This window comes from Kogia breviceps, chromosome 10 (genome assembly GCF_026419965.1).
Source record: "Kogia breviceps isolate mKogBre1 chromosome 10, mKogBre1 haplotype 1, whole genome shotgun sequence".
Classification (NCBI taxonomy): Eukaryota; Metazoa; Chordata; class Mammalia; order Artiodactyla; family Physeteridae; genus Kogia; species Kogia breviceps.
In genome coordinates, this window is record NC_081319.1 from 11,606,676 (window position 1) to 11,632,507 (window position 25,832).

The window sequence follows — 25,832 nt, forward strand, 5'->3', positions numbered from 1 at the left end:
TAGCGCAATATCCCAACCAACCGTAGGAGGAGGATACGGAAATCTGTAATTGAGTTTTCTAAATTAATGAATTAATTTATTTCTTATTTAATTTTGGTTGCATTGGGTCTTCGTTACTGCGTGCGGGCTTTCTCTAGTTGCGGTGAGCAGGGGCTACTCTTCATTGCGGTGCACGGGGTTCTCATGGCGGTGGCTTCTCTCGTCGCGGAGCACGGGCTCTAGGTGCATGGGCTTCAGTAGTTGTGGCTCGCGGGCTCAGTAGTTACGGCTCGTGGGCTCTAGAGCACAGGCTCAGTAGTTGTGGCGCACGGGCTTAGTTACTCCGTGGCCTGTGGCATCTTCCCGGACCAGGGTTCGAACCTGTGTCCTCTGCATTGGCAGGCAGGTTCTTAACCAGTGTACCACCAGGGAAGCCCTGTAATTGAGTTTTTAATGTGATAATTCCTTAGTTTACTGTGAAGATCGTGGTAATTTCTCACTAGCACATAAGTAAAGCGTTGTTTAGTTTGCTACTGCAAAGACTGAGTTGCTGGTAAGCTTGCACAAATAAGGTATGCTTGCCTTATAATTTATGTTAGGAAATGTTTAAACAGGGTGAAAGAGCAGTTTGTACAGGAGCAAAATCAAGCAATGCATTTTCAGAAAGTAGAACCAAATAAAATAAAATTGACTGAAGAACAAGCAGTAATGAACTTGGAAACAGGTAGGTTGAATCAAGTTTTTAGAAAACAAAGTGAAAAGTGTATTTTGTGTGTGTGTTTGAGGAGTCAGGGCGCACAGCACTGAGAGTATTTGCGCAGGATGCACTATCGAGTAAAGCTCTAGGGCCCAGCAGGGTGGAAGCTGTATCTGCAGGGGAAAACAAGGTTCATCACTACATAATTTCAGGGACATAAGTAGAAACGGGCCAGAAAATATAAATGTTAGAAAAGTGGAATGGAATTTCCCAGACCCTTTGGTTTAACACGTGGTTTAGTTAAGGAAGTTGGCAAAATCCGTGCTACAGCAAACTTTTAAAATTAAATAATCAGAGCCAAAAAGACTTTTTGCATGTTAGTTGTATGCTGTCACATTTGTTTCCTAGCCCGATAGCACTAATTCTTCACCTCGGTGAGTAACTTTGAAGGTGACTTGGACCTTGATCCTTGAAATAGAAGTGTTGAAAAAGTGATGTCTGGAGAAAGGTGAAATCACATTCACACGTCAAAGGCTGTAGGAGTTACAACTTCAAATTTTATGTTTCAGTTGTACCAGCTTTGTGTTCACACCCAAACTCCAAGGGTAGGATCTACCGCTTGTAGGGTGGAGTGGCATTCCACTTCCATTTATTTTCTGCTGAAGCTGGCGAGTTGAATGAAGATTGTATCTCAAGTGACAGGATTCGAATGAAACAGGACAAACCTGTAAAAGCTGCAACCTGAACGTGTCGTTGCAGAACTTGGCAGTGAAGGAGATGGGACGGGGCTTGGGAGACAAACCACACACACTGCCTCTCCGTGCTGGGCAGCTCGGCAGATCAAAGGGGGAGGTCCAAGGGGAGCAAGTCCTTGCTGGCTGGGGCTCACGTTCGGGGAAGGTTGGGGTGGTCGGCGTGGGGCGCCGATCTGTTTATAGATACGAGTACTTATCTATCTTGGGCTTGCCTTATTATGGAAAAATTCTGTGGAGATACGCTGCACTGACTGGAAAATTATTCACCTTTTTAAAAGTTATCAATTATAAAGTAGCAGCATTGGTTTTGAAACTAGTCATTTAACTGGAATTTAATCACGACCTAGTCCCCGACATTGGATGGTAATTATCCTTATTTAGCAAAGCACAGAGAAAATCAGTGTTTGTTAAAAGAGCAACCACGGTGGGCATTGCTCACAGGAGGGGACAGGTTTTCACTACCTTTGGATAGACGAGTTAGCTTTTGTAAAACATTTTCAACTGTCTTGAAGGACTCTGACCGCTGGGCATGAGTGAGAACTAATCTCCCTGTTGGTGATTCTTTGCGTTGCAGGCAGCAAGTTGCAGGTCCCCTAGAGAAAGTACGGGAGTGGGAGCCTTATTACCATGTGCTACGGTACTCGTGACAGTCTGCTTGGCAGTCACTTAGCGAGAAGAATGAATGGCTGGCTACTGTGTAACCCCTCCCCCATATCTGTGCAAGTAGTTCTCGGCTATCGTTAATCAGGTAAGCATTTTTGGAATTAATCTGGTAGGCAAACCATTTATACTTTAAATAGGTCCTAAAGAAAATATATAATTGGAATAGCTGTTGTTATGACGCAAAGAAGTGTCTAAATGAGAGCCACCAGTCGGTCACTGTATTTTATTCTGCATCATTTATTAAATATTATTTTTATATCTGCATTTACAAACTTTACTCATTTCAGAACTCTGCTTTCAATACATGTTTAACGTTTTTTGTAGAGAGATTCTCTTGTAAAATGAGATCCATGTACAAAACTAGGCAACAGATATAAAAGTTTCCTTTCATACTATTCATCCATCAAGAAAAGAAATAATGTGACAGAAATAAAACCCAAATGTGGCTCTTTCACAAGAGTAACATGTCAGTGTTCAAACTATGAGCTCTAATGGGATAGCTATTTCATCTTTATATGGATGGATATAGTTTAATACTTCTTAGCTACTGTAGCATGTTGGTTCAGATGAAGAAAAAAATCAACTCCACTGTTTGGACTAGATAATCTAGAGCCCATCAATTAATTACTCATTTCTTTATAACATGACACCAAAATTCTCCTAGGAGATGACACTGGTTGGCTAGCAGTATGCATTTACCTCAGACGTGGCATTAAAAAGTTCCCTTTAAAAAATTCACTGACTTGGCAAACTAAAGTCTGAGCCTCTAATTTAATTTAGCTCTCTTACTTAAAGAAATAGTTTAAATGATCCATTCAGGAGCCTTAAAGTATCTTTGAAACTAAAGTTGCTTTTCCTAAAATGAATGCTGACTTGACAGTTCATAGGCTTGGAGCACTGTCACTATGAGACAGAGGCGCTAGTGCCGCCAGCAACGAGGAGGAGTATCACCACAGGATAATTACACGGTACAGAATGCCCGGGGGCCTGAAACTCACTATTAATATGATTTTGGCAGCAGCATCATTTGATAGTTAACCATTTATTACATACTGTTAACACACACCAGCTCCAAAGATGTGCACTCCCCTTAGGATACGCAGGAGTTACAAATTTATTGTGATTGCATAATTGGTATTGCACAGTTCTATAAAAAACATAAATACTGGCTATTCTAGTTTTAAATACAAAATACATGTCATATACTTTTAAATCTATAATGTGGTTCAAGTGCAAATCAGGTGCTTTCTTCAGTCCTTCCAAAAAAGGCATTTTTAATAGTTTTGGCACAAATGAAATTTCATCTTGCCAACAATTCTAATTACAATACATATATCCAAACCTTGAGAGTAGCGATCATATACATACAGTATAAAACTGAGTATTTACAAATATACTAAGCATAAATGTAACCTCTGTGGGTGAATCAGAACGAATTAGCCATACCCACAGTAAAAATAATTTAAAAAGGTAAATACGATTCCTTTATTTCATTTGCTTATGCTGGTTGCTGTGGGTTGACGTTCATGTGAGGAGGATGTCCTAGAAGACCAATTCTTTGTTTCTGCTTCCTTTGTTCTGTCATCTGGAAAGTTAAAAAGTTTCATCATTAGACCCAGACACTTCCTGTACGTCAAATCATGTACTCAACCATAGATTACCTCTGTGGTTATGGTTTATACTGAAACCCACTTTCTACAAACAGTGTACTGTCGGTATATCAAGCACAGAACTTCAAAAAGGACATCTCCCTAGGCAGCATGGGAATTCTGTGCCTTAGGCAATGTGACGCTCAGAAACTTTGCTTTCTACTTGTTTCATAAAGGAACAGAAAAACAGTTAAAGCAGAAGATTCTTGATCGTTTCCCAAATCCACTTCTAACTGATAGCTTTGTATGATAGTAACAACACACTAAACTGTCAAGAAAAGCAGTGTGTTTAAGATCCTAGGTTTAAGAGAGATTAAGTCCGCGGTCTTCAGGGGGTCTTGATTCCCCTCCGGTGACCCTTGGGTGGTTCTGATTTGCGAGAAACAAATCACACAGCATTTCTAGGGAGATGGGGAATGTCCCCTCCTCTGAGGTCCCGTGTGACTAAATAACATAATCACGGCCTGGCACCCAGTGGTGACTAGTCCTTGCCACCTGCAGACCCTAAGGTCGGGAAGGACCATTTCCTAAGGCTGGTCAAATGAAACAGTGCTTTCAAAACCCCAAACAAGAGGTCGGTACCGTTTATTTTGGCTGCCGAACTAAATCAGTTCTCATATTGACAGGTATCTAGCTCTGTTCTGGCTCTTTCAGGGCATAATTAATTCCCTGCGTTCACGTTTCTCATAACCCAGTTAGTCCTAGCTCAGGATTTGATGCTGGGCATCAGACATTTTGGTACAAAATATCCTGAGAACATAAAGTAAGATTAACTTACCTAGGTTCGGTTTTAAAGTGGTTATTTTTCCTTAAACATAGCCGTTTTCCTTTCATCTCAAAATACTATTTTTAGGCTCCTGTGAAATGCCTTCAGTTATATTTTAGAAAGAGAATATTTACAAGGAGTGAATATTTCCAAAAGGCAGCTTTTTAGAAAGCCTTTTATAAAGAGTTGAATTAGGATATTCCAGCTAGCCTCTAAAGTTTCCTTGGATGCGTGACAAATCGCGAAGGGAGGTGTCACACCCTGTACTACACAGATTCAGCTGTGGAAGCAGAACCTCACGTGACCCGCGGAATAAATTCCCAAGTCGACTGCAGTGCAATCAGTAATGCAGTCATCTCACTGCCTGATACTTCATGTACCTCGCCCCAGATTTTCACCCCCCGACCAGCCCCTCGGCAGGTAGCCTCGAGAGGGAATCCGATAAAACGTAACTAAATTTAATAGTCGCCGCATTCGCACAGACTGAGGACTCTTGGTGGGCTCAACCCGTACTGACACATGACCTCTGATGTACGTGCAGCTTCACGCCTGTTTGTCGGATCAGCTTTTTGTGACTTTTCAATCTGTTGGCTCTTCCTTCTCTTAAACTTAACAGCTTCTAAACTGGGTTCGTTACAGCAAATGAGTCTTCAACTGAAGGCACACCTTCCTTCCCTCCTCGACAGGTTGCAGCCTGATAGCCCAGTGGAGCCCGATTCGAATTTTCCAGGGCTGTCTTCCTAAAGTAACGATCGCACCACCCTCCCTGCATCGCAAACCTTAAAGCTCCCTACCGCCGTAGGATAGCGGCCAAAACCTTCGCTCAGCCAGTCATATTCCTGGTAATTTCAAGAACCTACTACATACCTATCTAATTTTGTTTTCTGTTTCCCTAGAATAATGGTTCTTAAACGCTGGCGTGCACCAGAACCACCTAGAAGGCTCCTTAAAACACAGATCCAAGGACCCAGAAACAGAGTTTCCGACTCAGGAGGCCCAGGGTAGGGCTGGTGAGTTTGCATTTCTAACAAGTTCCCAGGTGATACTGGTGTTACTGATCTAGGACCGCTGCTGCTCTAGAAGAGCTCTTCACTGATTATCTCAGAAACAGGCCAAGATCACTGTGGTTATATCTTCATATACTTGAATACTTTTTAAAAAAGTACTTTGGGGGCTTCCCTGGTGGCGCAGTGGTTGAGAGTCCGCCTGCCGATGCAGGGGACACGGGTTCGTGCCCCGGTCCGGGAAGATCCCACGTGCTGTGGAGCGGCTGGGCCCGTGCTCTGCCACGGGAGAGGCCACAACAGTGAGAGGCCCGCATACCACACACACACACACAAAAGCATTTTGGGTAAGTGTATTATGTTTCTCAAAATGAGACCTTGGAGAAGATTCTCTGCAGTTGAGCAGGTGGTCGGCACACAAATCTGACTGCCTGGATTCTGTTCAGATCGACCACGGCCTTTTAGACAGAGTGGCTGCCACTTAAGTGAGTAAGAAATGGTAAGGAATAGGGCAACTGCTTACGTATTGGTCCCTTTGGGCAAGGTCATCATCCAGTGATAATTATATGGGAACAGTAATGAAAACAAAACCCCCTGCAGGACTAAATCGGGCCTATAAGAAACCAAGCTCAACACTGCTGGCCAGTTGAGTTTCCCTGGCCCCTTAGTACATATTCTCACATAACTTCTGGCTTTATTAGCTCAATTCAACCTACTTACCTGTCGGTCTTCATAGATTCACATGCACTGTATATGTTATTTAAGGCAACATCGTTATCTGTTACTACTACCTATATCAAAACACAGAAATAATGACCAAAGTCTATCCTTAGCATATTCTCACACTGTATTCTCTCTGGACATTTGAAACAAAACTGACTAGATAAAAATATCCGTCAATCAGGGGCTTTCCTGGCGGCGCAGTGGTTGAGAGTCCGCCTGCCAATGCAGGGGACACGGGTCCGAGCCCTGGTCCGGGAAGATCCCACATGCTGCAGAGCAACTAAGCCCGTGCACCGCAAGTCCTGAGCCTGCGCTCTAGAGCCCGCCAGCCACAACTACTGAGCCTGCATGCCACAACTACTGAAGTCCGCGCGCCTAGAGCCTGTGCTCTGCAACAAGAGAAGCCACCGCTCGCTGCAACTAGAGAAAGCCCACGCACAGCAAGGAAAACCCAACGCAGCCAAAATATAATAAAATAAATTAAAAATGTATATATATCCATCAGATTCATGTCTAAGGTGGTAACTTCAGTCAAAATTCTAATACTGAAAAAGCTACTTTGATTAGTGTGAAACGTCCCATTTGTAGTAGATGCGTTTAAAATCCTCAAAATCTACATTTAGCGAAGGATGAATGTTTGAAGCAATATCCTTCTTCATAATCTATATACAGACTAACTTGAATTTCAGCATTCCTTCTTTTGACTCAGTCTAAACAAGAAGCAAACGATATGATAGCTTTACAAGTCAGACGTAGCCAAACATCTACAAGATCTTCCATGAAAATACGCAGTGTGGAGTGCAAATGGGCAAAATGTACCCCACCACTATCGGCCTCCAAACGATTGAGGGCTGGCGTAGCAGGGAAGGTTCATGGACAGCACGTGAAAGCCGCAGGCTGCTTTCCCGTCCCAGTGAGGTCGTGGCTACTCAGATTCTAAACAGCCAGGAAACTCCCGTCATCAGAATCGCGCTTTACAGTCCTATGAAATCAGTCACGCTCCTAACGATGAGCCTAAACTATTCAGAAATAAAACTGCAGCATCTCTTGAATGCAGTTACATTGGTTTCATATAAATATACAGATATTCACACTCGTGATCCTTAGCATGCTGTTCCTCTCTAGTTCGTCTGGCAAACTCTCAAGCTTTGAAACCACGCTCCTGCATTCCCGCCTCTGAGCGGGTTTCCGAGGCATTGACTCGAATCCTCTCCCTGTGATCAGGCTGAACGAAGTGCTCCCTCTTCTCCACTCCCACACCAATCTGTTCAAACCTCTGTTACGTACTTACCGTGTTGAATTATAATTTATTTGTTTACTTGTTTGTCTCCCACTCTAGGCTGTTAGTTCCTTGAAGAAGGAGAACTGGTTCTATTCACCTTTGTGACCCCAGTACCTAGGGCTGCACCTGGCAAATAGGTGTTTCATAAATGATGGTTCGAAGAACAAATGACCCAGAGCACAGTGCCATTCCTCGAGCATGGCACGCGTTTCCATGCCTTTGCTCAAGCCGATTCCTTTCCTGGGATGCCCCCTGCTGCATTTCTCAGCTAGCTCAGAAGTCACCTGCTCGTAGGACTGTAGAAGCTAAACTCCTCCGACCCTCTAAGGCCTCACACGGGACTGCCTGCCTACTTCTCCGTGCTCCTCTGTTCACAAACGAAACTCACTTCGTTCCTCGGGCCATGGCACTTTTCCTACTGTATCCTAACATGAGAGGTCTGCTGCTTTCTGGATCAGTTACAGTATCCTAGAGGGCAGGTGTTACCAAAGGCCTCTTCTGTGGTGCCGACACACTGTAAGGACCACAGACATTCAAGTAAGGTTTAATATTCCATTCTTCCAACTGTGGGGAATTATTCTAGTCTTTGTTCTTCCTCCCTTCCTTACGCAGTTGATGTTAACGAGGTGGTAACCCTCTTGCGTGAAAAATGCCGAACACTGTCGCACGCTAATATGACATAAACCTCAAGCACTCTTTCTTTTCCTACCAACTGCAAATAAGGGTCACTGCCCTATAGGAAGCCAGTCACATTTTCAAGAAAGTGAACCCTTCTCTCAATATAAAGAAAAGATTAAAAAAAAATTTAAGTTCTTACATTAGTTCCCCGCCTTGGAATAAGAATGTAAGAGAATCACATTTAGTATTCAGAATCTCTTGGGAGGGGAAACTTCAAGATGAGAAGCATCATTAAGTAACACTCAGAACAGCAACTTTAATTAACTGTTCTTGGCAGTAATAGAAAAACCACTAACCAGCCTTTTACTAATATCCTTGCTAAGAACTTTTTCTCCTCAAACTGGTATTTTAAGAAAAAAGAACAACCAACGAGGTCAATAACAGTAAAGATTAAATCCCAAGACATTTCAGCTGTCTTTGCTCCATTATGCTGGTTTTTGGACCAGAAGATCTGCAAAAATATCTAAGTGATGAAGCAATTTTTGTATTTTCCAGCACTTTTACCAGTGAATGGTATCCTTTCATAGCTGTTTTAAAAAATATCTATCCCAGAGTTTCTTGTTTATTAATCATTCATGGAGTTTTTATTTTTTAATTCAGAATTTTTTTTCCCTTTGGAAGGCAGGAATTCTCACAGTTACCATTTAAGAACCAGCAGTTCTCTGACCTGTCTGCATGGGTTTTTATGCAGAACAATTTAAGAAATCTTTAGGACTGGTACACACCAAATTTAATAAAATTCAAATCTTTTCAACAAGTTGATTCTCAAACAAATGCTTTACAGTTTTGTTACAAAATCAAAAGAAAACGGTGACTAATTCCTTCTGAAAAAAGCAAATTTTCCCCAGCAAAAGCAACAATGCTGAATTTTTCCTGTGATTCTGGTCCCCTTAAAACCTAAGCAGATCAATGCTGGTAAAGGCACTTGAGAATATATTACTGGTTTCCTCCGATTTCTTCTTAGCCTATAACATCTTACAAGAAAAAACGGTTCAATTTCAAATTCGTTCATAGGGGAAAGGTTTTCTGAAGGGTGGTTCCAACTGCTAACTTTAAAACAAAAATGTAAACAGAGCTGAAACCAAGCAGTTTAAACCACACTGGTTTTGATGTCACTTAATGAACCTTTCTCCATATGTAATCAAGTTTTACATAGTTTGTTCAAGCCAAAACTTTGGCTTCACAGAAACGATTCTGATGCCAAGTCTCTGATCAGTGGTGTAACATGGCAATGAGTGTATCACTCCTTAATGTTTCAGTGCGTGATGCGATTTGTGAAACTCTAACGTTCTTAAAAAAATGAATGAGAATTTAAACAGTCAACCATGAAAGGCAAACAGGGTGCAGCGACAAAACAAAAGAAGGGAAAATAAAAACACAACACACACACCACAAAATCAAACCCAGACTGCAGGACCAGGAGTTCCAGCCTGACATTTTCAGGTACAGTGGGACAAATTTTCTAAGAGCCTGCCGTGTACCTTAACGTCCCCGCGAAATAAAATGAGGGAATCGGCTGCAGTGCCGTCTGTGGTCTTGGCTACCTGCTATGCCTGCGATTCTCCGTGCGAATCCCTCAGCTTCGGTTCACTCCTTAGACCAGGATCACTGGTTTGCACAGTGTCACCACCGAAGCAACTTCAGAACCACCCTCAGGGCGCGATTCAACACACAGGAGTCTACGCGCTGAAAGCACAGGCCCGGCCTACAGAGAAGGGCTCGAGTGGCATTTACTACCCCAGAAGACCCAATAATAGTTCGCTTCAGACATGTTTACAAGTGGCACTTTATAGAGTGCTAAATACTTCCTTTGTTTTGGTCTGCATGAGATCAATTTTTGTAAGATTTTCTGGCATCGAATTTAAAACATCTGATTTAAGGGAGATGCTTGTAGCCACAGCTCTCTCAAAGGGGGGGGGCCTGAGCATTGCTACACGCCTCACGGAGCTCGCCTCGCTCGTCAGGGAGGAAGCAGAGGCAGCCGTGGCAGCCGGTGTGCTCGTGAGTCAGCCTAGTCCGGTGGCACGTCTGTGAAGTGTTTCACAGCAGGGGTAAAAAGTTGATTAAAATAAGAAGCAAAGTAATCCAGTTAGACCTTCATTAGCTTTACTTATTTAGGTTTTTACTCATTTTAGGTGACTGCCAAGCTCAGCACCGTAGACAGCCTTCATAAATAAGGCCCTCTGGTCCCATTACTCTTTTTCTTTGTATCTTAATACACGTGAAAGAAAAGAACTGGAGGCCAAATGGTATCTTGGGGCTCAGTCTGGAGTAATTTAGTTGGAAAAGAAATAAAATTCAAAGCAGGATTGTTAAAGTGCCATGTAAACTGACTCCAGGGAGAGTTGATCCTAGACAGGGTCTTCACTAGTTATTACGTACCTGTGGGTAGACCTTACAACTTACCTCCAGGCCAGCCTTGCCTGATAACTGCTGCTGTGCAAAATTTATAATCTTGTCTGCGGAAGCGATTAAAAGGCTTCAGCACCGCTGCGGAAGGCTGAGCTTTTGTGCAGGATTATCCCAGTCAGCTACGGCGGAGCACAGGCCCTCCCAGCAGGAGGTCGCCCGCTGGCGACTGTGAGCGCCCATTTTAAGGGGGTCCAGGGCGGGCCAGGGGGGCACCGGAGTATATAGGGTTTGCTACATACTTGCCCGCTTCGCCCAGCTTAGTCACAGGGGCAAAGCATTTACTTTACGGACAGGGGGCAGGATGGGGCAGCGCGTCTGCAGGCGGCTGGGCTGTGAGCGCAGGTACGCGGCCGGCAGGCTGGTCGCTGTGTCACCCCCAGCACCTGCCACGCTGCCTGGACCGTGCGAGCCACTCGATAAGTAAGGATCTGGCCAGTGAGCGAACCAAAAGGAGCTCTTCCTTGACTATGGTTCATCCCAGGATGCTGGATTTAAGTATCTGGGGCGAGGGGTTGGTGGATCTGAGGGCTGAAAAGCAAAACCAGAAACAGCCTCTAATCTTTTGTGTCAGTGAAGAAAAATCAAGAGTACAGCTTTACACATCGTGTTTTTCCGTACAGCACTTCATTGAAGTACTTTGCATTTTCTCATTTTCTGGTTTTGTTTTTCATATGAAAACCTCGTCCTGAGTGGCACTGAAAGTAGCGTCATGGGCTTGTCCTGTCCAAGGGCAGTGAGGGGGGAGAGGAGGAGAAACTGACGGACTAAGTGACTTTGTCCTCTGTTGCCCGGTTCCTTTTCTATCCAGGTGATAAGCTTCAGCATGTTAACCTGAGCGCTGCTGATTTCTTTCCTCACCGCACTCGGTGTGTATGGTAGTGGGGGTGTGTGTGTGTGGGGGGGTGTAGGCAGGTGGGGTTTCTTTTCTTTACCTGGTCCTTTAATTCTGACAGCTGCCCGGAAAGGTTAGTGACCAGCTTCATGGTGGACTCCAGCTTCTCCTGCAGGCTCCGCAGCTCATTCTGTTCTCCTTCCGAGTCGCTGCTGACCAGGGACATGGCTCTCATCCTTGGGAACCAGTCAAGGTTTCTTTCCTAGAATCCACGTGAAAAAAAGAGGGAGTCACTTGGAAGAGCAGAGGCAACAGAGGCAGTCTCACCCCACCATCTTTTCTCTGTGCCACCTTTCCGCAGGCGCTCTCTGATTGCTGCAGACCTAATGTACTGTCCTGTGTGTTTTTAAAAATCCTTCAGTAAATATCTTTTTAATTGAGTATAACTAAACTCTCTTAATTCCTAGAAGAAATCACTTTAACATATGAGGACAAGTGGGTTTCCAAACAAGATTCCTAATCTCCAGATACGACGACTGCCACGCCATCTGTGATCTTTGCCAATGACACAGCTCATGAGATTGGAGTTTCAAAACTGTGTTAAAATATATGTAATACAATTTACCATTTTAATCATTTTTAAGTGTACAGTTCCGTGGTATTAAGTGCACTCACACTGTCGTGCAGCCATCACCACCATCCATCTCGGGGATTCTTGTCATCTTCCCCACCGAACAGTAACTCTGCCACCCCTGGCCACTGCCCCCTGTTTGCGGTCTGTGACTTCGACTACTCTAGATACCTCATACCGTGCTGTGTATTTTTTAAAGCGTTATATTAGGAAAATCATTTGCCAGCACTCTACACGTACATGAATTTTAAGATCCCGAGTGTTCTGGGATCGACCAGATACGTGTATGGGTGTGTTTGCTTGGTAGAGGGTTGTTAAGAGGCTGAAAATGGGGAGCGGGTTCAGTTTCCCTCTTTTTGAACTTGTGGACACCACCTCTCGACTCTTGTTTCCTTTTCCTTCCGGCCTGAAATGGCTGGTGGGTGCTGTCAGTTGCTATAAGAAAGTCCCATAATTTCACAATTTGTATGGAAACACAAAAGACCCCGAATAGCCAAAGCAATCTTGAGAACGAAAAATGGAGCTGGAGGAATTAGGCTCCCTGACTTCAGACTATACTACAAGGCCACAGTAATCAAGACAGTATGGTACTGGCACAAAAACAGAAATATAGATCAATGGAACAGGATAGAGAGCCCAGAGATAAACCCACACACATATGGTCACCTTATCTTTGATAAAGGAGGGAAGGAAACACAGTGGAGAAAAGACAGCCTCTTCAATAAGTGGTGCTGGGAAAACTGGACAGCTACCTGTAGAAGTATGAAATTAGAACACTCCCTAACACCATACACAAAAATAAACTCAAAATGGGTTAAAGACCTACATGTAAGGCCAGACACTATCAAACTCTTGGAGGAAAACATAGGCAGAACACTCTATGACATAAATCACAGCAAGATCCTTTTTGACCCATCTAGAGAAATGGAAATAAAAACAAAAATAAACAAATGGGATCTAATGAAACTTAAAAGCTTTTGCACAGCAAAGGATACCATAAACAAGACCAAAAGACAACCCTCAGAATGGGAGAAAATATTTGCAAATGAAGCAACTGACAAAGGATTAATCTCCAAAATTTATAAGCAACTCAGGCAGCTCAATAACAAAAAAACAAACAACCCAATCCAATCCAAAACTGGGCAGAAGAACTGAAAAGACATTTCTCCAAAGAAGATATACAGATTGCCAACAGACACATGAAAGAATGCTCAACCTCATTAATCATTAGAGAAATGCAAATCAAAACTACAATGAGATATCATCTCACACCGGTCAGAATGGCCATCATCAACAACCCTAGAAACAATAAATGCTGGAGAGGGTGTGGAGAAAAGGGAACCCTGCTGCACTGCTGGTGGGAATGTAAATTGATACAGCCACTATGGAGAACAGTATGGAGATTCCTTAAAAAACTACAAATAGAACTACCATATGACCCAGCAATCCCACTACTGGGCATATACCCTGAGAAAACCATAATTCAAAAAGAGTCATGTACCAAAATGTTCATTGCAGCTCTATTTACAATAGCCAGGACATGGAAGCAACCTAAGTGTCCATCAACAGATGAATGGATAAGGAAGATGTGGCACATACAATGGAATATTACTCAGCCATAAAAAGAAATGAAATTGAGTTATTTGTAATGAGGTGGATGGACCTGGAGTCTGTCATACAGAGTGAAGTAAGTCAGAAGGATAAAAACAAATACTGTATGCTAACACATATATATGGACTCTTAAAAAAAAAAAAGTCATGAAGAGATTAGTGGTAGGACGGGAATAAAACACAGACCTACTAGAGCATGGACTTGAGGATATGGGGAGGGGGAAGGGTAAGCTGTGACGATGTGAGAGAGCGGCAGGGACCTATACACACTACCAAATGTAAAATAGATAGCCAGTGGGAAGCTGCAGCATAGCACAGGGAGTTCACCTCTGTGCTTTGTGACCACCTAGAGGGGTGGGATAGGGAGGGTGGGAGGGAGGGTGACACAAGAGGGAAGAGATATGGGAACATATGTATATGTATAACTGATTCACTTTATTGTAAAGGAGAAACTAACACACTATTGTAAAACAGTTATACTCAAATAAAGATGTTAAAAAAAAAAAAAAAACCCATTCAGTCTCCTTCCCTGTCTGTCTCCTCCCTTTGTTTTGATGCCTACAGCTCATACCTGTAAACAGCTTTTCTCACTGCTGGTGAACAGAATGGACAAGCGCCCTCCTCCCACCTCACTTCTTCCTGCCCACATATGCTTTTCTCATAAAAAGTACACCACCTGCGTGAGTTCTGTACAGAGAGGCAGGAATGAAGTGTAAGAAAAGCTTCATCAGCCGGAGGTAAGGGGAGGCGCACTGACTCATTCCACGTCCAGCTGGCGTCACATCTCCCCTGGGCCGTTCGGACCTCATCGGGATGAGTTCTAATAAACATCCTAACACAAATCATGCCCACCCCACCAACACACACACACACACACACACACACACACACACACACACACACACACACACACACAGAATTTGCTGTTGTTGCTTTGTGTACACCAGAGATCAGCAGAGTTTTTCTGCATAGTAAACATTTTCTGATAGTAAATCTCTTTGGCTTTCTGGACCATATGGTCTCTGTCACAGCAAATCTGCTATGTAGCCCCCAAACACCCCTCGAGAATACACAAATGAACCGGGGTAGCTGTGTTCCAATAAAACTTTATTTACAAATGCTGGCGGAGGGCCAGGTTTGGCCCACAGTCTGGAGTTTGCCAACCACTGTCACATACAATAGAAGGCGTCAACATCCTCAAAACCGAGAACGAAACACCACAAGACGCCTAAATTTTTAAAAGCAAGATAGCTAAACCGTGTCTCGACCTAATGCAATCTAGCAATGTCGCAGCCAAACAAGACCCCGTTGAAAATATTACACGGAAGGCATACACCACAGTGGCACGACGTGTCCCACCTACTGGAGAGCATTTGCTTAAGGCGCGTGGCGAGTCCAGTCGGGACTCCCGAGCCTGCCGGCGTCCTGAGAGCAGGAACCACCTCGGCACACAGTGACGGGAACACAGCAGACCCCTGATGAACATCTGTGGAAGCAAAGGCACGAGAAAGCCACCGTCTCGTGGGTGGGCCCTGGTAGCTGATGCTCACACGCCAGACCTCCACTGCTGAGCGAGACCGCTGGGAGGGGGAAGTGGCGCCGTTTACCTGCCCGCGCCACGCGCCCTGTGACCAGCATCCCTTCCCACGTGCCCTGGCGTCGGCCTGTCCCCGTTCTCATCAACCTCCCACCGCAGACAGAGCGGCGGGCGGAAGGACGTGTGACAAAACTCCCCATTTCGAAGATGACCAGCCTAAAACCCTGGAGCGCTGCCACGTGTCATCAGTTTTCTGCTGTGTGGCTACAGCGAGGAGGAGAGAGCAGACGTCGGAAAACACTGAAGCGCAGCGGCGACGCTGAGAGGCCGCCGAGGTCACTGATCAGACCACTGCCCCGTGTCCGTGCCTCCCACGTCGCGCCAGCCTTGCACCGTGCCAGCCTAAGGGAAGACGCACCTGACTGCCCAGGGCACGCGGAGGGGCCGGGTGGCTGGCGGTCACTCTCTCTCACTAGGCAGCGCGGGCCCCGTGACGGAGGGAGAGACCGGTGGCCAGGCTGACGGGCCACGGGCGCAGCTGCGGCAAGGCCGGCCGTGTACCCGAGACCGGATATGCACGGGGACGGCTGCAGGTGTCTGCACACCGACCCCTGCGGAGGGCAAGGTGAAGAGGAAAGACCCAAAGTCCCACTGAAACCGTCAGACTCAGGAACACACGGACACACCATCACCGGGGATATGACAGTGTGACGTGGCAGGGAGTTCGGAGACCGCTAGGGCTCCCCCTGCACGGCAATGCGGCACACACAGCCCCCGGGGCGAGGGGACACTCCCTCCACCGCCAAGGAGATCCTGAGGATGACCTGCTGCTCGCAAACTGTAAACTTCTCTTACCGAGTATATTTGGGGGGAAATGTTTGATAGTTCTTTAGATTCAAGTCAAAAGTATAAGCACTCTCGGAAGCAAACATTTTTAAAATACAGCATATTCGATGAGTACTTAAGGAGCCCTTACCTTACATGCTTGGTTCCGAGGAGACGGCAGTGAGCCCCCCCCGTGCTTGGTCACTGCCTCCTGGACCTCTTTAACGTGGACGTGGCTTGGAAACCTAAGTATGACGTGGGGTTCCTGCCATCAAAGTGCTTGCAAATCAGTTAAGGAGAACAAGCAGCACGGAACTAAAGCAGCTAGGCCGGGTCAAATGAGCAGCAGGAAGAGAGGGGTTAACGGAAGGCCTGACCGCGGCGGCTCTGCACGGCTGGGACCCGCTTCGTGGAGGGCCTGGGCCTGAAGGAAGGTTACCACTTGGCCAGACGCGGGGCCAGCGTGGGGGCCTTCTCAGCAGAGGGGGGGCTGGCACAGCCCTGAAAGCAGGGCGGGCCGCAGTTGGGGCGGAGGGCAGACAGGCAGGGCGGCAGCCCAGGCCGTGGAGCACCGCAGAGCGGGAGCGGGACGGCGGTGACAGGAGTAGGCCAGGACACGTGGGTGGCGGGGAAGGGAGGCAGTGACCCGGAGCCCCTGCCCGACAAGGTGCTGGCAGAGAGACGGGACGTGTACGAGCCGGAGTGAGAGCTCACCTGCGGCCCCCCCGACTCCCGACATGCAGAGGAATGCACAACTGCCTAGGATGGGTAGAGAATTCATCTCAGACCTGGCCCTCAAATTTTCATGTTCATTTGCTTAGCAAACCCTCCATAAAAATAGAAAGCACAGATTTCCAAACCGGGTCCCCATTAAACAGGTCTTCAAAAAAGAAGACAGAAAATCAATGCAAGAGTCTGTACGTAGCTTAAGTTCCTTAAGTTGAAGGAAGAGTTTCTTTTCCTTATTCTAACAGCAAGCGACCACAGGACTGTAGATGAAAAAGAGAATTTTTCCACAGCAGATTCCCACCTCCTTCCGTGGTGTATGTGATTTGATCTCTGGACTCCCAGGCAGTGATTTCAGAAAGGTCTCTGACAAATGCAGAACGCACAGACCTCATGCAACAACGGTCTACTGAATATCTCTCATTTCTGTGCCTGGCACAGGGCTGAGTGCCGAGGGTCTAGAGATGAGAAAGACAAGGTCCCGGCCCTCAAGGGGTGGAATGCAGTGCAAGGAATGTGTAGTGCAGGGCTCAGGGCGTGGCTGTTCGCTTTCGTGGACCCCGTGCAGCCCTAGCTCCAAGGCCTGAGTGCCCAGTGAGTGTCCGCTAGGCCATCGAATGGGGTCCACTGGCCTTAAAATGGCTGCTGCCGGCATCTTTGTTCCTCACCGCAACGGCCAAGAGCTGCACTCAGATGCTGTTTGCTTTCGCTTCATCTGTACTTCTGTAAATGGGCTGCCACCGGTAATCCTGGGGCACGAAGGCCCTGCCCAAGGGGTACACAAAGCCATAGACAGAAATAATGCATCTTTTTAGAACGCCCATTTTAGTCAGTGGTTCACGATCCAAAATATTTTTATATTAAACTCAGAATATGCCCTGGAGAACATGAAACGGACTCCAATTTTAAAGAAACGTCATACTTTTCACAGGCCACTCTGTACCATGTGCCCCAATCCTGGCGATCCACCTTCGTTCTCCATTTCATGAGAGTCCTTCAGTACAAAGGGAGGAACAGGATTTCCTGGTCGAGATGTTTACCAATTACCACCTTACTGCCCTCCTCCAACCTTAATATCTAACAATGCAAAGCAGAGGTGGGGCCCCCTTCAAACCCTAAACCACAGGAAACAAGGGAATCCAAGTGCTCTGGATGGCGTATACCGGTAGCTCTTCTGTACCCAAATTTGAGGTCCTAGGTGGTGCCAGTATTTTAATTAAATAATCACCCTAATCTCAAATTACCAGAGAGTGTCTAGCAGTGAAAATTAATTAACAATTCTAGCCAGACTGTTCTCTCAGTTTCCATTCGGCTTTGCACCCCGCGCAGGGGCATGAGCTCCGACGCGGCGCCGAGGCTCTCACCAGCAGGACCCTCTGCACGGAGACCGACATCTTTACAGGAAGATCGTTAGACTACCCCAGTCCTGGCCTTGGAGCGGAGAGAGAACACCCGAGTCCAGTCACTTTCTCTTTAGCTCGGACTCCCACAGCAAACGCTGAGCTTGTTTGCGGGCTCAGTGACTCCAGGGAAGCCTGCGCCCGTGGTTCCCCAGCCAGCCAGGGGCTGAAGGTCCATCAGTGTTTGCAAAATCCTGCCTTTATGTCCATTCCAGATCAAAAACATGTCTCAGTATCCTGGCTTCTCTTGCCTTTTTAAGAAAGTCATCAACGAAGGCATTTTTGTTTGTACATGAATTCATCTCGTGTGTGTGTGTGTGTGTGTGTGTGTGTGTGTGTGTGTGTTCGTGTGTGTGTGTGTGTTCGTGTGTGTGTGTGTGGGGGGGTGTGTTCGTGTGTGTGTGTGGGGGGGTGTGTATTCAGGAGGGTGGGTCTGGGGAGGCTCGTGGCTTCACTGCACGTCTCTCAGCCGCATCTGTCGCTCTGGCTCTGAGAGCCCCTCTGTGCTTCCCTCGCTCTCCTTGCTGCTGGCACCTCGCATACCAATGTCATTAGGCACTGTCTGCCCTGGTCCTCCTACAATCCAGCCAGTGCAGTTCCCGCCACAGCAAGCACTTCCTCTGTCAGAGCAGACAAACCGACTCAAGCCACAGCCGGAAGCAGGCTGACCACAAGTGCTAAGGTTCTGGTTAGTTCTTTTCTAGGTAAAGTTGCAAAAGTCCCTGCAAAGGCAAACATTGAAGTTTTAGACGCGGGGGCGGCACTGACCTCTTGAAATGTTCTTGACTGGAAAGAGGGAGGCCGTGTGTGTGTGAGAGAGAAACACAGAGAGAGAGAGGAAGAGAGGAAGTTGGATTGTACGATGCTCAAATGCTCATCATTCTGAGAAGCGTTTTTTTTTTTTCTTTTCTTCTCTTCTTCCCAGGTTCAACGGAAGAGGCTGTTCTAAGAAAGACAACTGAGATCGCCAGTCGCCTCCTCAGAGAAAGTCCACTGAGGTAGAGTTTTGTTTACCGTGTAAACAACGCAACATTTATTGCTGAATCCCTTATTCCTTTACGGCCAGACTAGAGAATTGCTATTTTTTTTTCTTTTTTTTTTGGTGGGGGCATGAGGGTCAAAGAAAGGGTCATGGGCAAGAAGATGGGTCCTGGAAAGACAGACCCGTAAGCCGTAGAATCCCCTCGGGGAAGATTCAGGAAGGCAGAGACTGTCCTTTCAACTCAAATGCCAAATGCGTTTCCACTTATCCTTACCAAGCAAGATCACAAACAGGATTTTCCCAGAGGGCCTGGCGATGCTTGGGGGACAGGAGTGACTGATTCTTGGCCACCCCATGTATCCAAACCTCCCCATGTATCCAAACCCCCAGAGAATGCCTGGAAGAGAGCGGAAGGGGAGCACTGAAGATAATCCTTAACTTTTCTAAAGCAGGAATATATGACACTCAATAAACTTTAAATATTTGCCCCTCTTGTGAGGTAGGGTGACTATTTGCATTGAAGAGGACGAAAATAATCTTTAGAAGCTCACTTTTCTAAGGTCATGGAAAGCAAGCAAAACCCAGAGTCCACTAATTTGGGCGAAAAACAGTGATAATAACGCTAAGTACGCTCAATGACTCCAAAACTGTCATTTATAGTATCTATTATACATTAAAAAGAAACTAAATTGAAAAAATAGATTCCAAAGGTAAGAAGATTGAGGGTTGGGGGCTAGAGGGACAAACAGGTAGAGCACAGAGGACTTGGAGGGCAGTGAGCCCGTTCTGTTTGCTGCCGTAAGAGTGGATCCATGTCATTATACACGTGTCAAAAGCTACAGAACGTACAACGCCGAGAGTGAATCCTGACGTAAACTACTGTCTTTCGTTAATAATGACGTATCGAGATGAGTTTACCAATTGTAGTAACTACACCACAGTAATACGGACGTTAATAACGGCAACTGGCGGGTGAGGTGGGGAGAAGGGGGCATACGGAACTCAGTCCTTTCTGCTCAGTGTTTCCTGTAAAAAATAAAACCTATTTTAAACAATGGATCCCACACCTGGAATTTGTCGGCCAGCCTGAAATTCAGGGGTCCAGGTCCCTGTACCTCACAGGTTTCTTTCTGCAGCAAGCCCAGGATGTCAGTGCGTCAGCGGGACAGCTGCGTCCTAGAATCCCGGGCGGAGGCCCCGGCAGCGCAGTGTTCACGGACAGTGAGCTGGGGTGAGTCCGCCAACCAGCCTGGCTCTCTGCTCCCCCCTCCTTTTTTTTTTTTTTTTTGAGAAAGAGATTACTGTCTGCTTCACAGAGTTAACGTGAGGATCAAATGAAGAACGTGTCCCGTCAACTGGAAAGCACTAGGCACAAGTATAGGTGAGCGCCAGCGGCCTGAGGCCACACAGCTGGTCTGCGGCCCAGGATGACGACCCCAGGTGTGGCGCCCGGCTGCTACGTAAGTTAGTTCTTCGTCTCCCGGGCTGAGGGTTGCTTTCGATTGTAGAGGCCCAGATTTCTCTCTTGCCGATGGAGCCACGGGAAGGGCGCCCACGCTGCTCCCGAGAGCAGGCGTCAGCGTGGTCTGCTGCTCTTGTCTCGGACGACATCACCCAGACAGGCCCCATTATATAATCTTCAGCTGGGCTGGAATGACCGCTCACCCTTCCAGACTCAATTAATAGCTGTCCTTGGACGATACAGCGTAGCCCCGCCAGGGAGAGGACCGCACCCATTTCTGATGAAATCCCTAGGCAAAGGCAGCTGCAGAGTCACTGCTTCATGTCATTCTGGGGCCTCAGGTTAAGTGACGCCGGGCTCCCACTGGGGCCACGAGAAAGCAGCGCTCCCTACTTGGAGAGGTGCAGCCGGGTCCTGGGCCCCTGGGGTGCCGGGAGGAAGAAGCCTGAGGTCACAGCGGAGGGGAGAAAGGTGGGGGACGGCCTGTGCTGGACCAGGACAGGGCGGGCGGACGGAGATTCCTGACGAAGAGCCCTCGGGCGAACTCGCCTTCTCCCAGGCTGGCTCAGGATGTTCTGCTCGGGCCACGTCCCCTGCACGTTCAGTTAGCTAAGCAATCTACCAGAATGTTCCCTGTGGTGACACATGGGATTTTAACAGTTTTTCTTGGTTTTCCTCTATTCTTTTTTTGCATTCCATGAGTTTTAAACTTTGATCTCTTTATACAATGATGGTTTTTTTGGTTTGTTTTTAGCCTACTTAAAAGGCTTTCAGCGTTCTTTGCTATCGTTTCGGGGGAAAAAGACGTAGTGTTTGTCTTTGGACATACACTCACGCACACGCCACCCTGCTCGCTGCTTCCCCTGCAGCCGGGTCCCGCTAGATAGCGTGTCAGCCTCTGGCTGCTGCGCCGGAAATCTCCTCCTGATTGAAATGGTTTTACTGAAGGCCAGCCCTGCCTAGACACCCTGAGAAACTGGTGATGGGAGGGTGTCATCGTTGTCACCGTCCGTACGACTTCAGTGAGAATTCAAGGGTGCGCCACCCCCTCCATCCTGACTTGAGAGGGGTTTGGAAGGTGCCCAAAGCCTGAACTCTTCCGGGAGGAAGTGCAGATTCTCCAGATTCCTCAATCCTTTCCAACCGCCCCCATCTTACCAACCTGCCCCCGGCACCCTGACCCATACACTCACTAGCTTGTTCACACGGGTCTCCTCTCTCCCTCCTGACACCTCCCTGCATCCTCTCCTGACACAGACCCTCGGGAGTCGTTTGAAAGTTGCTTTGTGGAACTGTAGAGCTAAAGGTGGCCTAAGAGACCCTCTGGTCCAACTTTCTCACTTGACAGGTGGTAACACAGGGGCCCTGTAAAAAAGTGCGTTTGTGAAAGGAGAGACTGAGGCCGTGTCCACGTCATAACCTTTAAATACAAACAGCTGTACCTAAATGCTAGCCTCTCTGCCTCCTCCTCACATGCCCCAGACACACACTAGCAGGCCTCGTTCTGAAGAGCTACATTTTAAAGAAGCCTCAATATATGTACTCGATAGAAACAAATTCCGAACATTCTCATAAAGGCCAGGGGGTCACACGCCTCTCAGTGGCATCGGGCGCTACGGTCCGGCTCTGTCACACGCAGTCCGCCATGTTCAGAGCAGAGAGGAAATGAAGGAGTGAAGGCCAGGGAGTTGCCGGCTGGCTACGGAGCGGAGCGGGGACCGAAGGGGCCGGGCGGGTGGCTCAGCGGGGTCTGCGGTGGGGGAGGAGCAGGAGGCGGGCTCAAGGTGTGGAAGGGAGAAGAAAAGTGCATTTGGGGAGCTGAAAAAGTCTGCTCAATTGGGAGAAATGTGCGTGTAAACCAATATTTTATATACGTGTACAAGCACGTCAATCCGACACACACCCTGGGACTGATGAGCCGCGGGGAGACTCTAGCAGAGGCGGCGAACCCGCCGGCAGCCACGCCCGTATTGCGCCCAGGCTCGCGGACCCCACGCTCGGGCGGACGCGAGTCCCGGGGCCCTGCCGAGCAGCAAGTTTCTTCGGAGCAGGTCATGGCTCTGCTCCCCTCGCCGCTACCTGCGGTGTCCTCGCACACCTCGGCGAAGGGCAGGCGTGGGAAAGTCGGAGGAGAGGGCCGGGAGGGCCGAGCGGACCCGGCTCCGATGCCGAGCGCTTCTGGACAGGAGGAAGCCGCCCACCCAGGGAGCGCGGCCGGGCAGGGGCGGCTTCGTACCTCCAGACTGGAGGGCGGGACGCGGTGTGAGCCTGGCTGGGGAAACCTAAGCTCGGCAACTGCTCCCTGCAGCCGCCATGGACACGGACCCCGGCTCAAGGGCAGAGGGAGGGGCGAGAGCGCGCCTGGCCGGCTGGGCGGCACGTCCAGCGATGCTGACACGCCGTTTCCAGCCGCCGAGAGGCGAGTGCCAAATCCCTCCACTTCCCCCGCACTCCGACGTGCCTAACTCCGCGTGGTGTCAGCGGACTTCAGAAAGCTCTCTGGGCCGGATGCGAGGGCAGCACAGCCTGTATCCCTACCCGCCCACCGCCGAGGGCTGGCGGAGCCCGGCGGGCATCTCAAGCAACTCCGTGGCCTCCCGGCTTAGGCAGGAAAGCGGAAGACACATCTCGGGATCTTAGCACCACCCCCTCCCCCAGCATATCCTCACTGGAATTCCAGCATAAAAGCCCAAAGCCACTCCTGTACATCTCTGCAGAAGCAGAGGGTTTCCATGTCACTGTATCAGCAGCCAGGGCCCGCCTGCCAGGCACACAGTGAAGCACAGGTGAGGCGAAAACTCGGGAAAGGGGAGGTCGGGGAGCGCTAGGTGCACGCCCCTCCCTCCTGCACCCGAAGTCCCCGAGGAGGTCAAGTGAACTGATACAGGGTGGAACAAACCGGAAATCTCCGGTGGATGAGTGTGTGTGTGTGGGGGGGGGGAGTAGGGCGTGGGTAGGCAGGGGGAGAGGGCGGTCTACTCTGCCTGTGAGAAAAGGTCAGCGCCAGGCCTAAGGGATGCTGGATCAGAAGCTCTGATGTTTAATTTTCAGGGAGTTCTGGGCATTCACATGAGCCCCCTGGGTGTAGGAGCCCAAGTCTGGCTGTGGCTCTGGCGAACCGTCCTTCCCCTTTAACTAACCCCTCTCTCTCCCTGAATGTGGTCACCAAAGGAAACACCATCCCCTGTTCCAAGCTTAGGTGAGGGCCACGACGTTTATCAGATTGTCGCAAGTCCAAATGGACACCTGTTGCAGGTCCTCCCTTTATAAGAGCTGTTCTCTGCCGTTCCTGAACTCCAGTCTTTTAAACAACCCCCGGAGCAGCGGACTCCGGTGGCTGCCTGACTAGTGGTGCTGGCGGCAGCGCAGAGACTTAACCCCACCGTGTTATCTGTGCTCATGCCCTAGGGGATCCTCTCTCCTGCTCCTCTCCCTACCCCCCTTTTTCCGGCCCTTGCCTCTTCTGAAGGCAGCTAATTCAGCACCGCTGCGGAGAGGAGGGGCCCGGGAGATGAGCCAGTCCTAGTCAGGAAAACCCACTGCATCCAGAGCCCAACGGCTGCGGGTTCTCGACACCGAGGCACGTGTGCGAGCACAGACGGAGCCACACTGAACGTGCACGTGTCAGGACACCTCCCGGGTGGGCGCTAATCAGCAGACCCGGATGTGAATCTCAGCCCGAGCACTTCTCAGCCGTGTGACCCTGGAGAAGTGGTTTAACCTTCCTGGGCTTTAGGTTCCCGTCTGGGAGATGGGGATAGTGCCACCTGCAATGCTGTTATGGGGACCAAACGAGATCATGCACGCAAAGCATTTACTTCAGTACATAGTGATTAAACGAGACCTATTACCACGGTATGATTCAGTCTGCTTGGGTCAGGGCAAAGCAAGGCACAGCCCACAGTTCACAGGAGCACCTCTGTGCCCCGGGATCAGGCTGGCATGGGAGAAGCTTCTCCCCAGCTAGTTCACCGTTCAGTTAGCGCGTCAATTCACACGTTCTCCTGGCAAAGAGGAGGGGCCAGAGCAGCCGCTGTGAACTATGGACGAGCAGCATCCCATCTGATCACCCTGTCTTTAAATTGCAACTAACTCAAAAACACACCTCTGAAAATACACCTTATGCTGACAAGGTAGAATTCCAAGCTTCAAAAGGGAAATCTCTGTTTTATTAGCAAAATAGATGCCTTAATATTTAAGTTATTGTTTGGTCTCCTTTTCCAACCTTCCCTCTTAAAGCTTCTCGAGTTTCTAACTTTCAAGAATAACTTAAGTCTGCTTTTCAAGGACTGACTTTTTTCCCTGGGCTTGACTGTCATAGAAAATTGGGCTGCTGGGTCTTTGCTTGGAATCATATATTTGATCTTTTACCTACAACACGCCCACTGTGCAGTATTTAAATTCCTTCAGGCAAAGATACTCACAACTGATTTACCACTTATTCTGCTTAAATACAGCAGACTGCATGGCCTATCAAATCATCACGTACAGACTAACACAAATTCTCATTTCAGCTGGCAACGGAGAAAAGCCAAACAGCACTAAACATCATTCAAGCAAGGGCGTGTGGTACATAAATTATAGTCCAGGGATGAAAAAAACAGTCCACTTATTACAAAGGCTATTGCCAAAACTCTGTGTGGTAGCACCGGACTTCAAGTTCATATGGGGAGAAGGGAACTCAGGGTTTTTTTCCTCCTCCTTTGAACTGCCAGGGCTAAGTGAGGTCACTCTGTAGTCACATTTCTCTGAAAGTTCAGCCCTGTCTGGGGCCCGAGTCAACGAATCTGAGACCGGCTCTGCACTGCCGGGTGGGGCTGGGAGTCCTGTAACTTAGAGTCACAGAAGAGGCTGAGCGTCCCGAAGTCACCTGCTCACGATGCCACCTCCCATCGCGTGCGCAAAGCCAAGAGACGAACCCACCAGCTAACCCGGTATAACCGCGCTAGAATCTTAACACACAGCACTCCGGGGGCGCTCCCCACGTCGCCGGAACCCCTGGTCCTGGGCAGCGAACCCGAGCGGAGGACAGCCCTAAACACACAGAGAGACGTCACAGGTATCCGTGACCGACGCAACGGAGAGACAGTGATAACGTCCGCCTGGTCCTGCTTCAACACTTAAGGATGCTTCACAGTTTTAAATTTAAGACAGAGGAAGACACAGGAATTTTCCACTGGAGGATGCCCACTCTGACTTTTCTCAGTAAGAGCACGTC

At 48.1% G+C, this 25,832-nt stretch overlaps 1 protein-coding gene and 1 long non-coding RNA gene across 22 annotated transcripts in view; one reads left to right on the forward strand and one right to left on the reverse strand.

Moving 5' to 3' along the window:
* LOC136794968 (uncharacterized) overlaps positions 1-20,252 on the forward strand; it is a 143,329-nt gene extending 123,077 nt beyond the window's left edge. For 5 of the 12 annotated variants that reach the window (XR_010842489.1, XR_010842487.1, XR_010842495.1 and 2 more), the window contains 3 exons: positions 2,006-2,179; positions 5,406-5,519; positions 6,418-6,727. This is a non-coding gene — a long non-coding RNA (uncharacterized lncRNA). The other 7 variants (XR_010842494.1, XR_010842486.1, XR_010842490.1 and 4 more) reach the window with 6 other exon arrangements.
* Positions 2,314-25,832, reverse strand: part of ITPR1 (inositol 1,4,5-trisphosphate receptor type 1) — a 327,850-nt gene continuing 304,331 nt past the window's right edge. For all 10 annotated transcript variants that reach the window (XM_067043583.1, XM_067043582.1, XM_067043578.1 and 7 more), the window contains 2 exons: positions 11,541-11,702; positions 2,314-3,679 (listed from right to left, as the gene is read on the reverse strand). In XM_067043583.1, the coding sequence (XP_066899684.1) occupies positions 3,593-3,679; positions 11,541-11,702 (249 nt within the window). In that variant the 3' untranslated portion in view covers positions 2,314-3,592. The remainder of the gene's footprint in view (positions 3,680-11,540; positions 11,703-25,832) is intronic.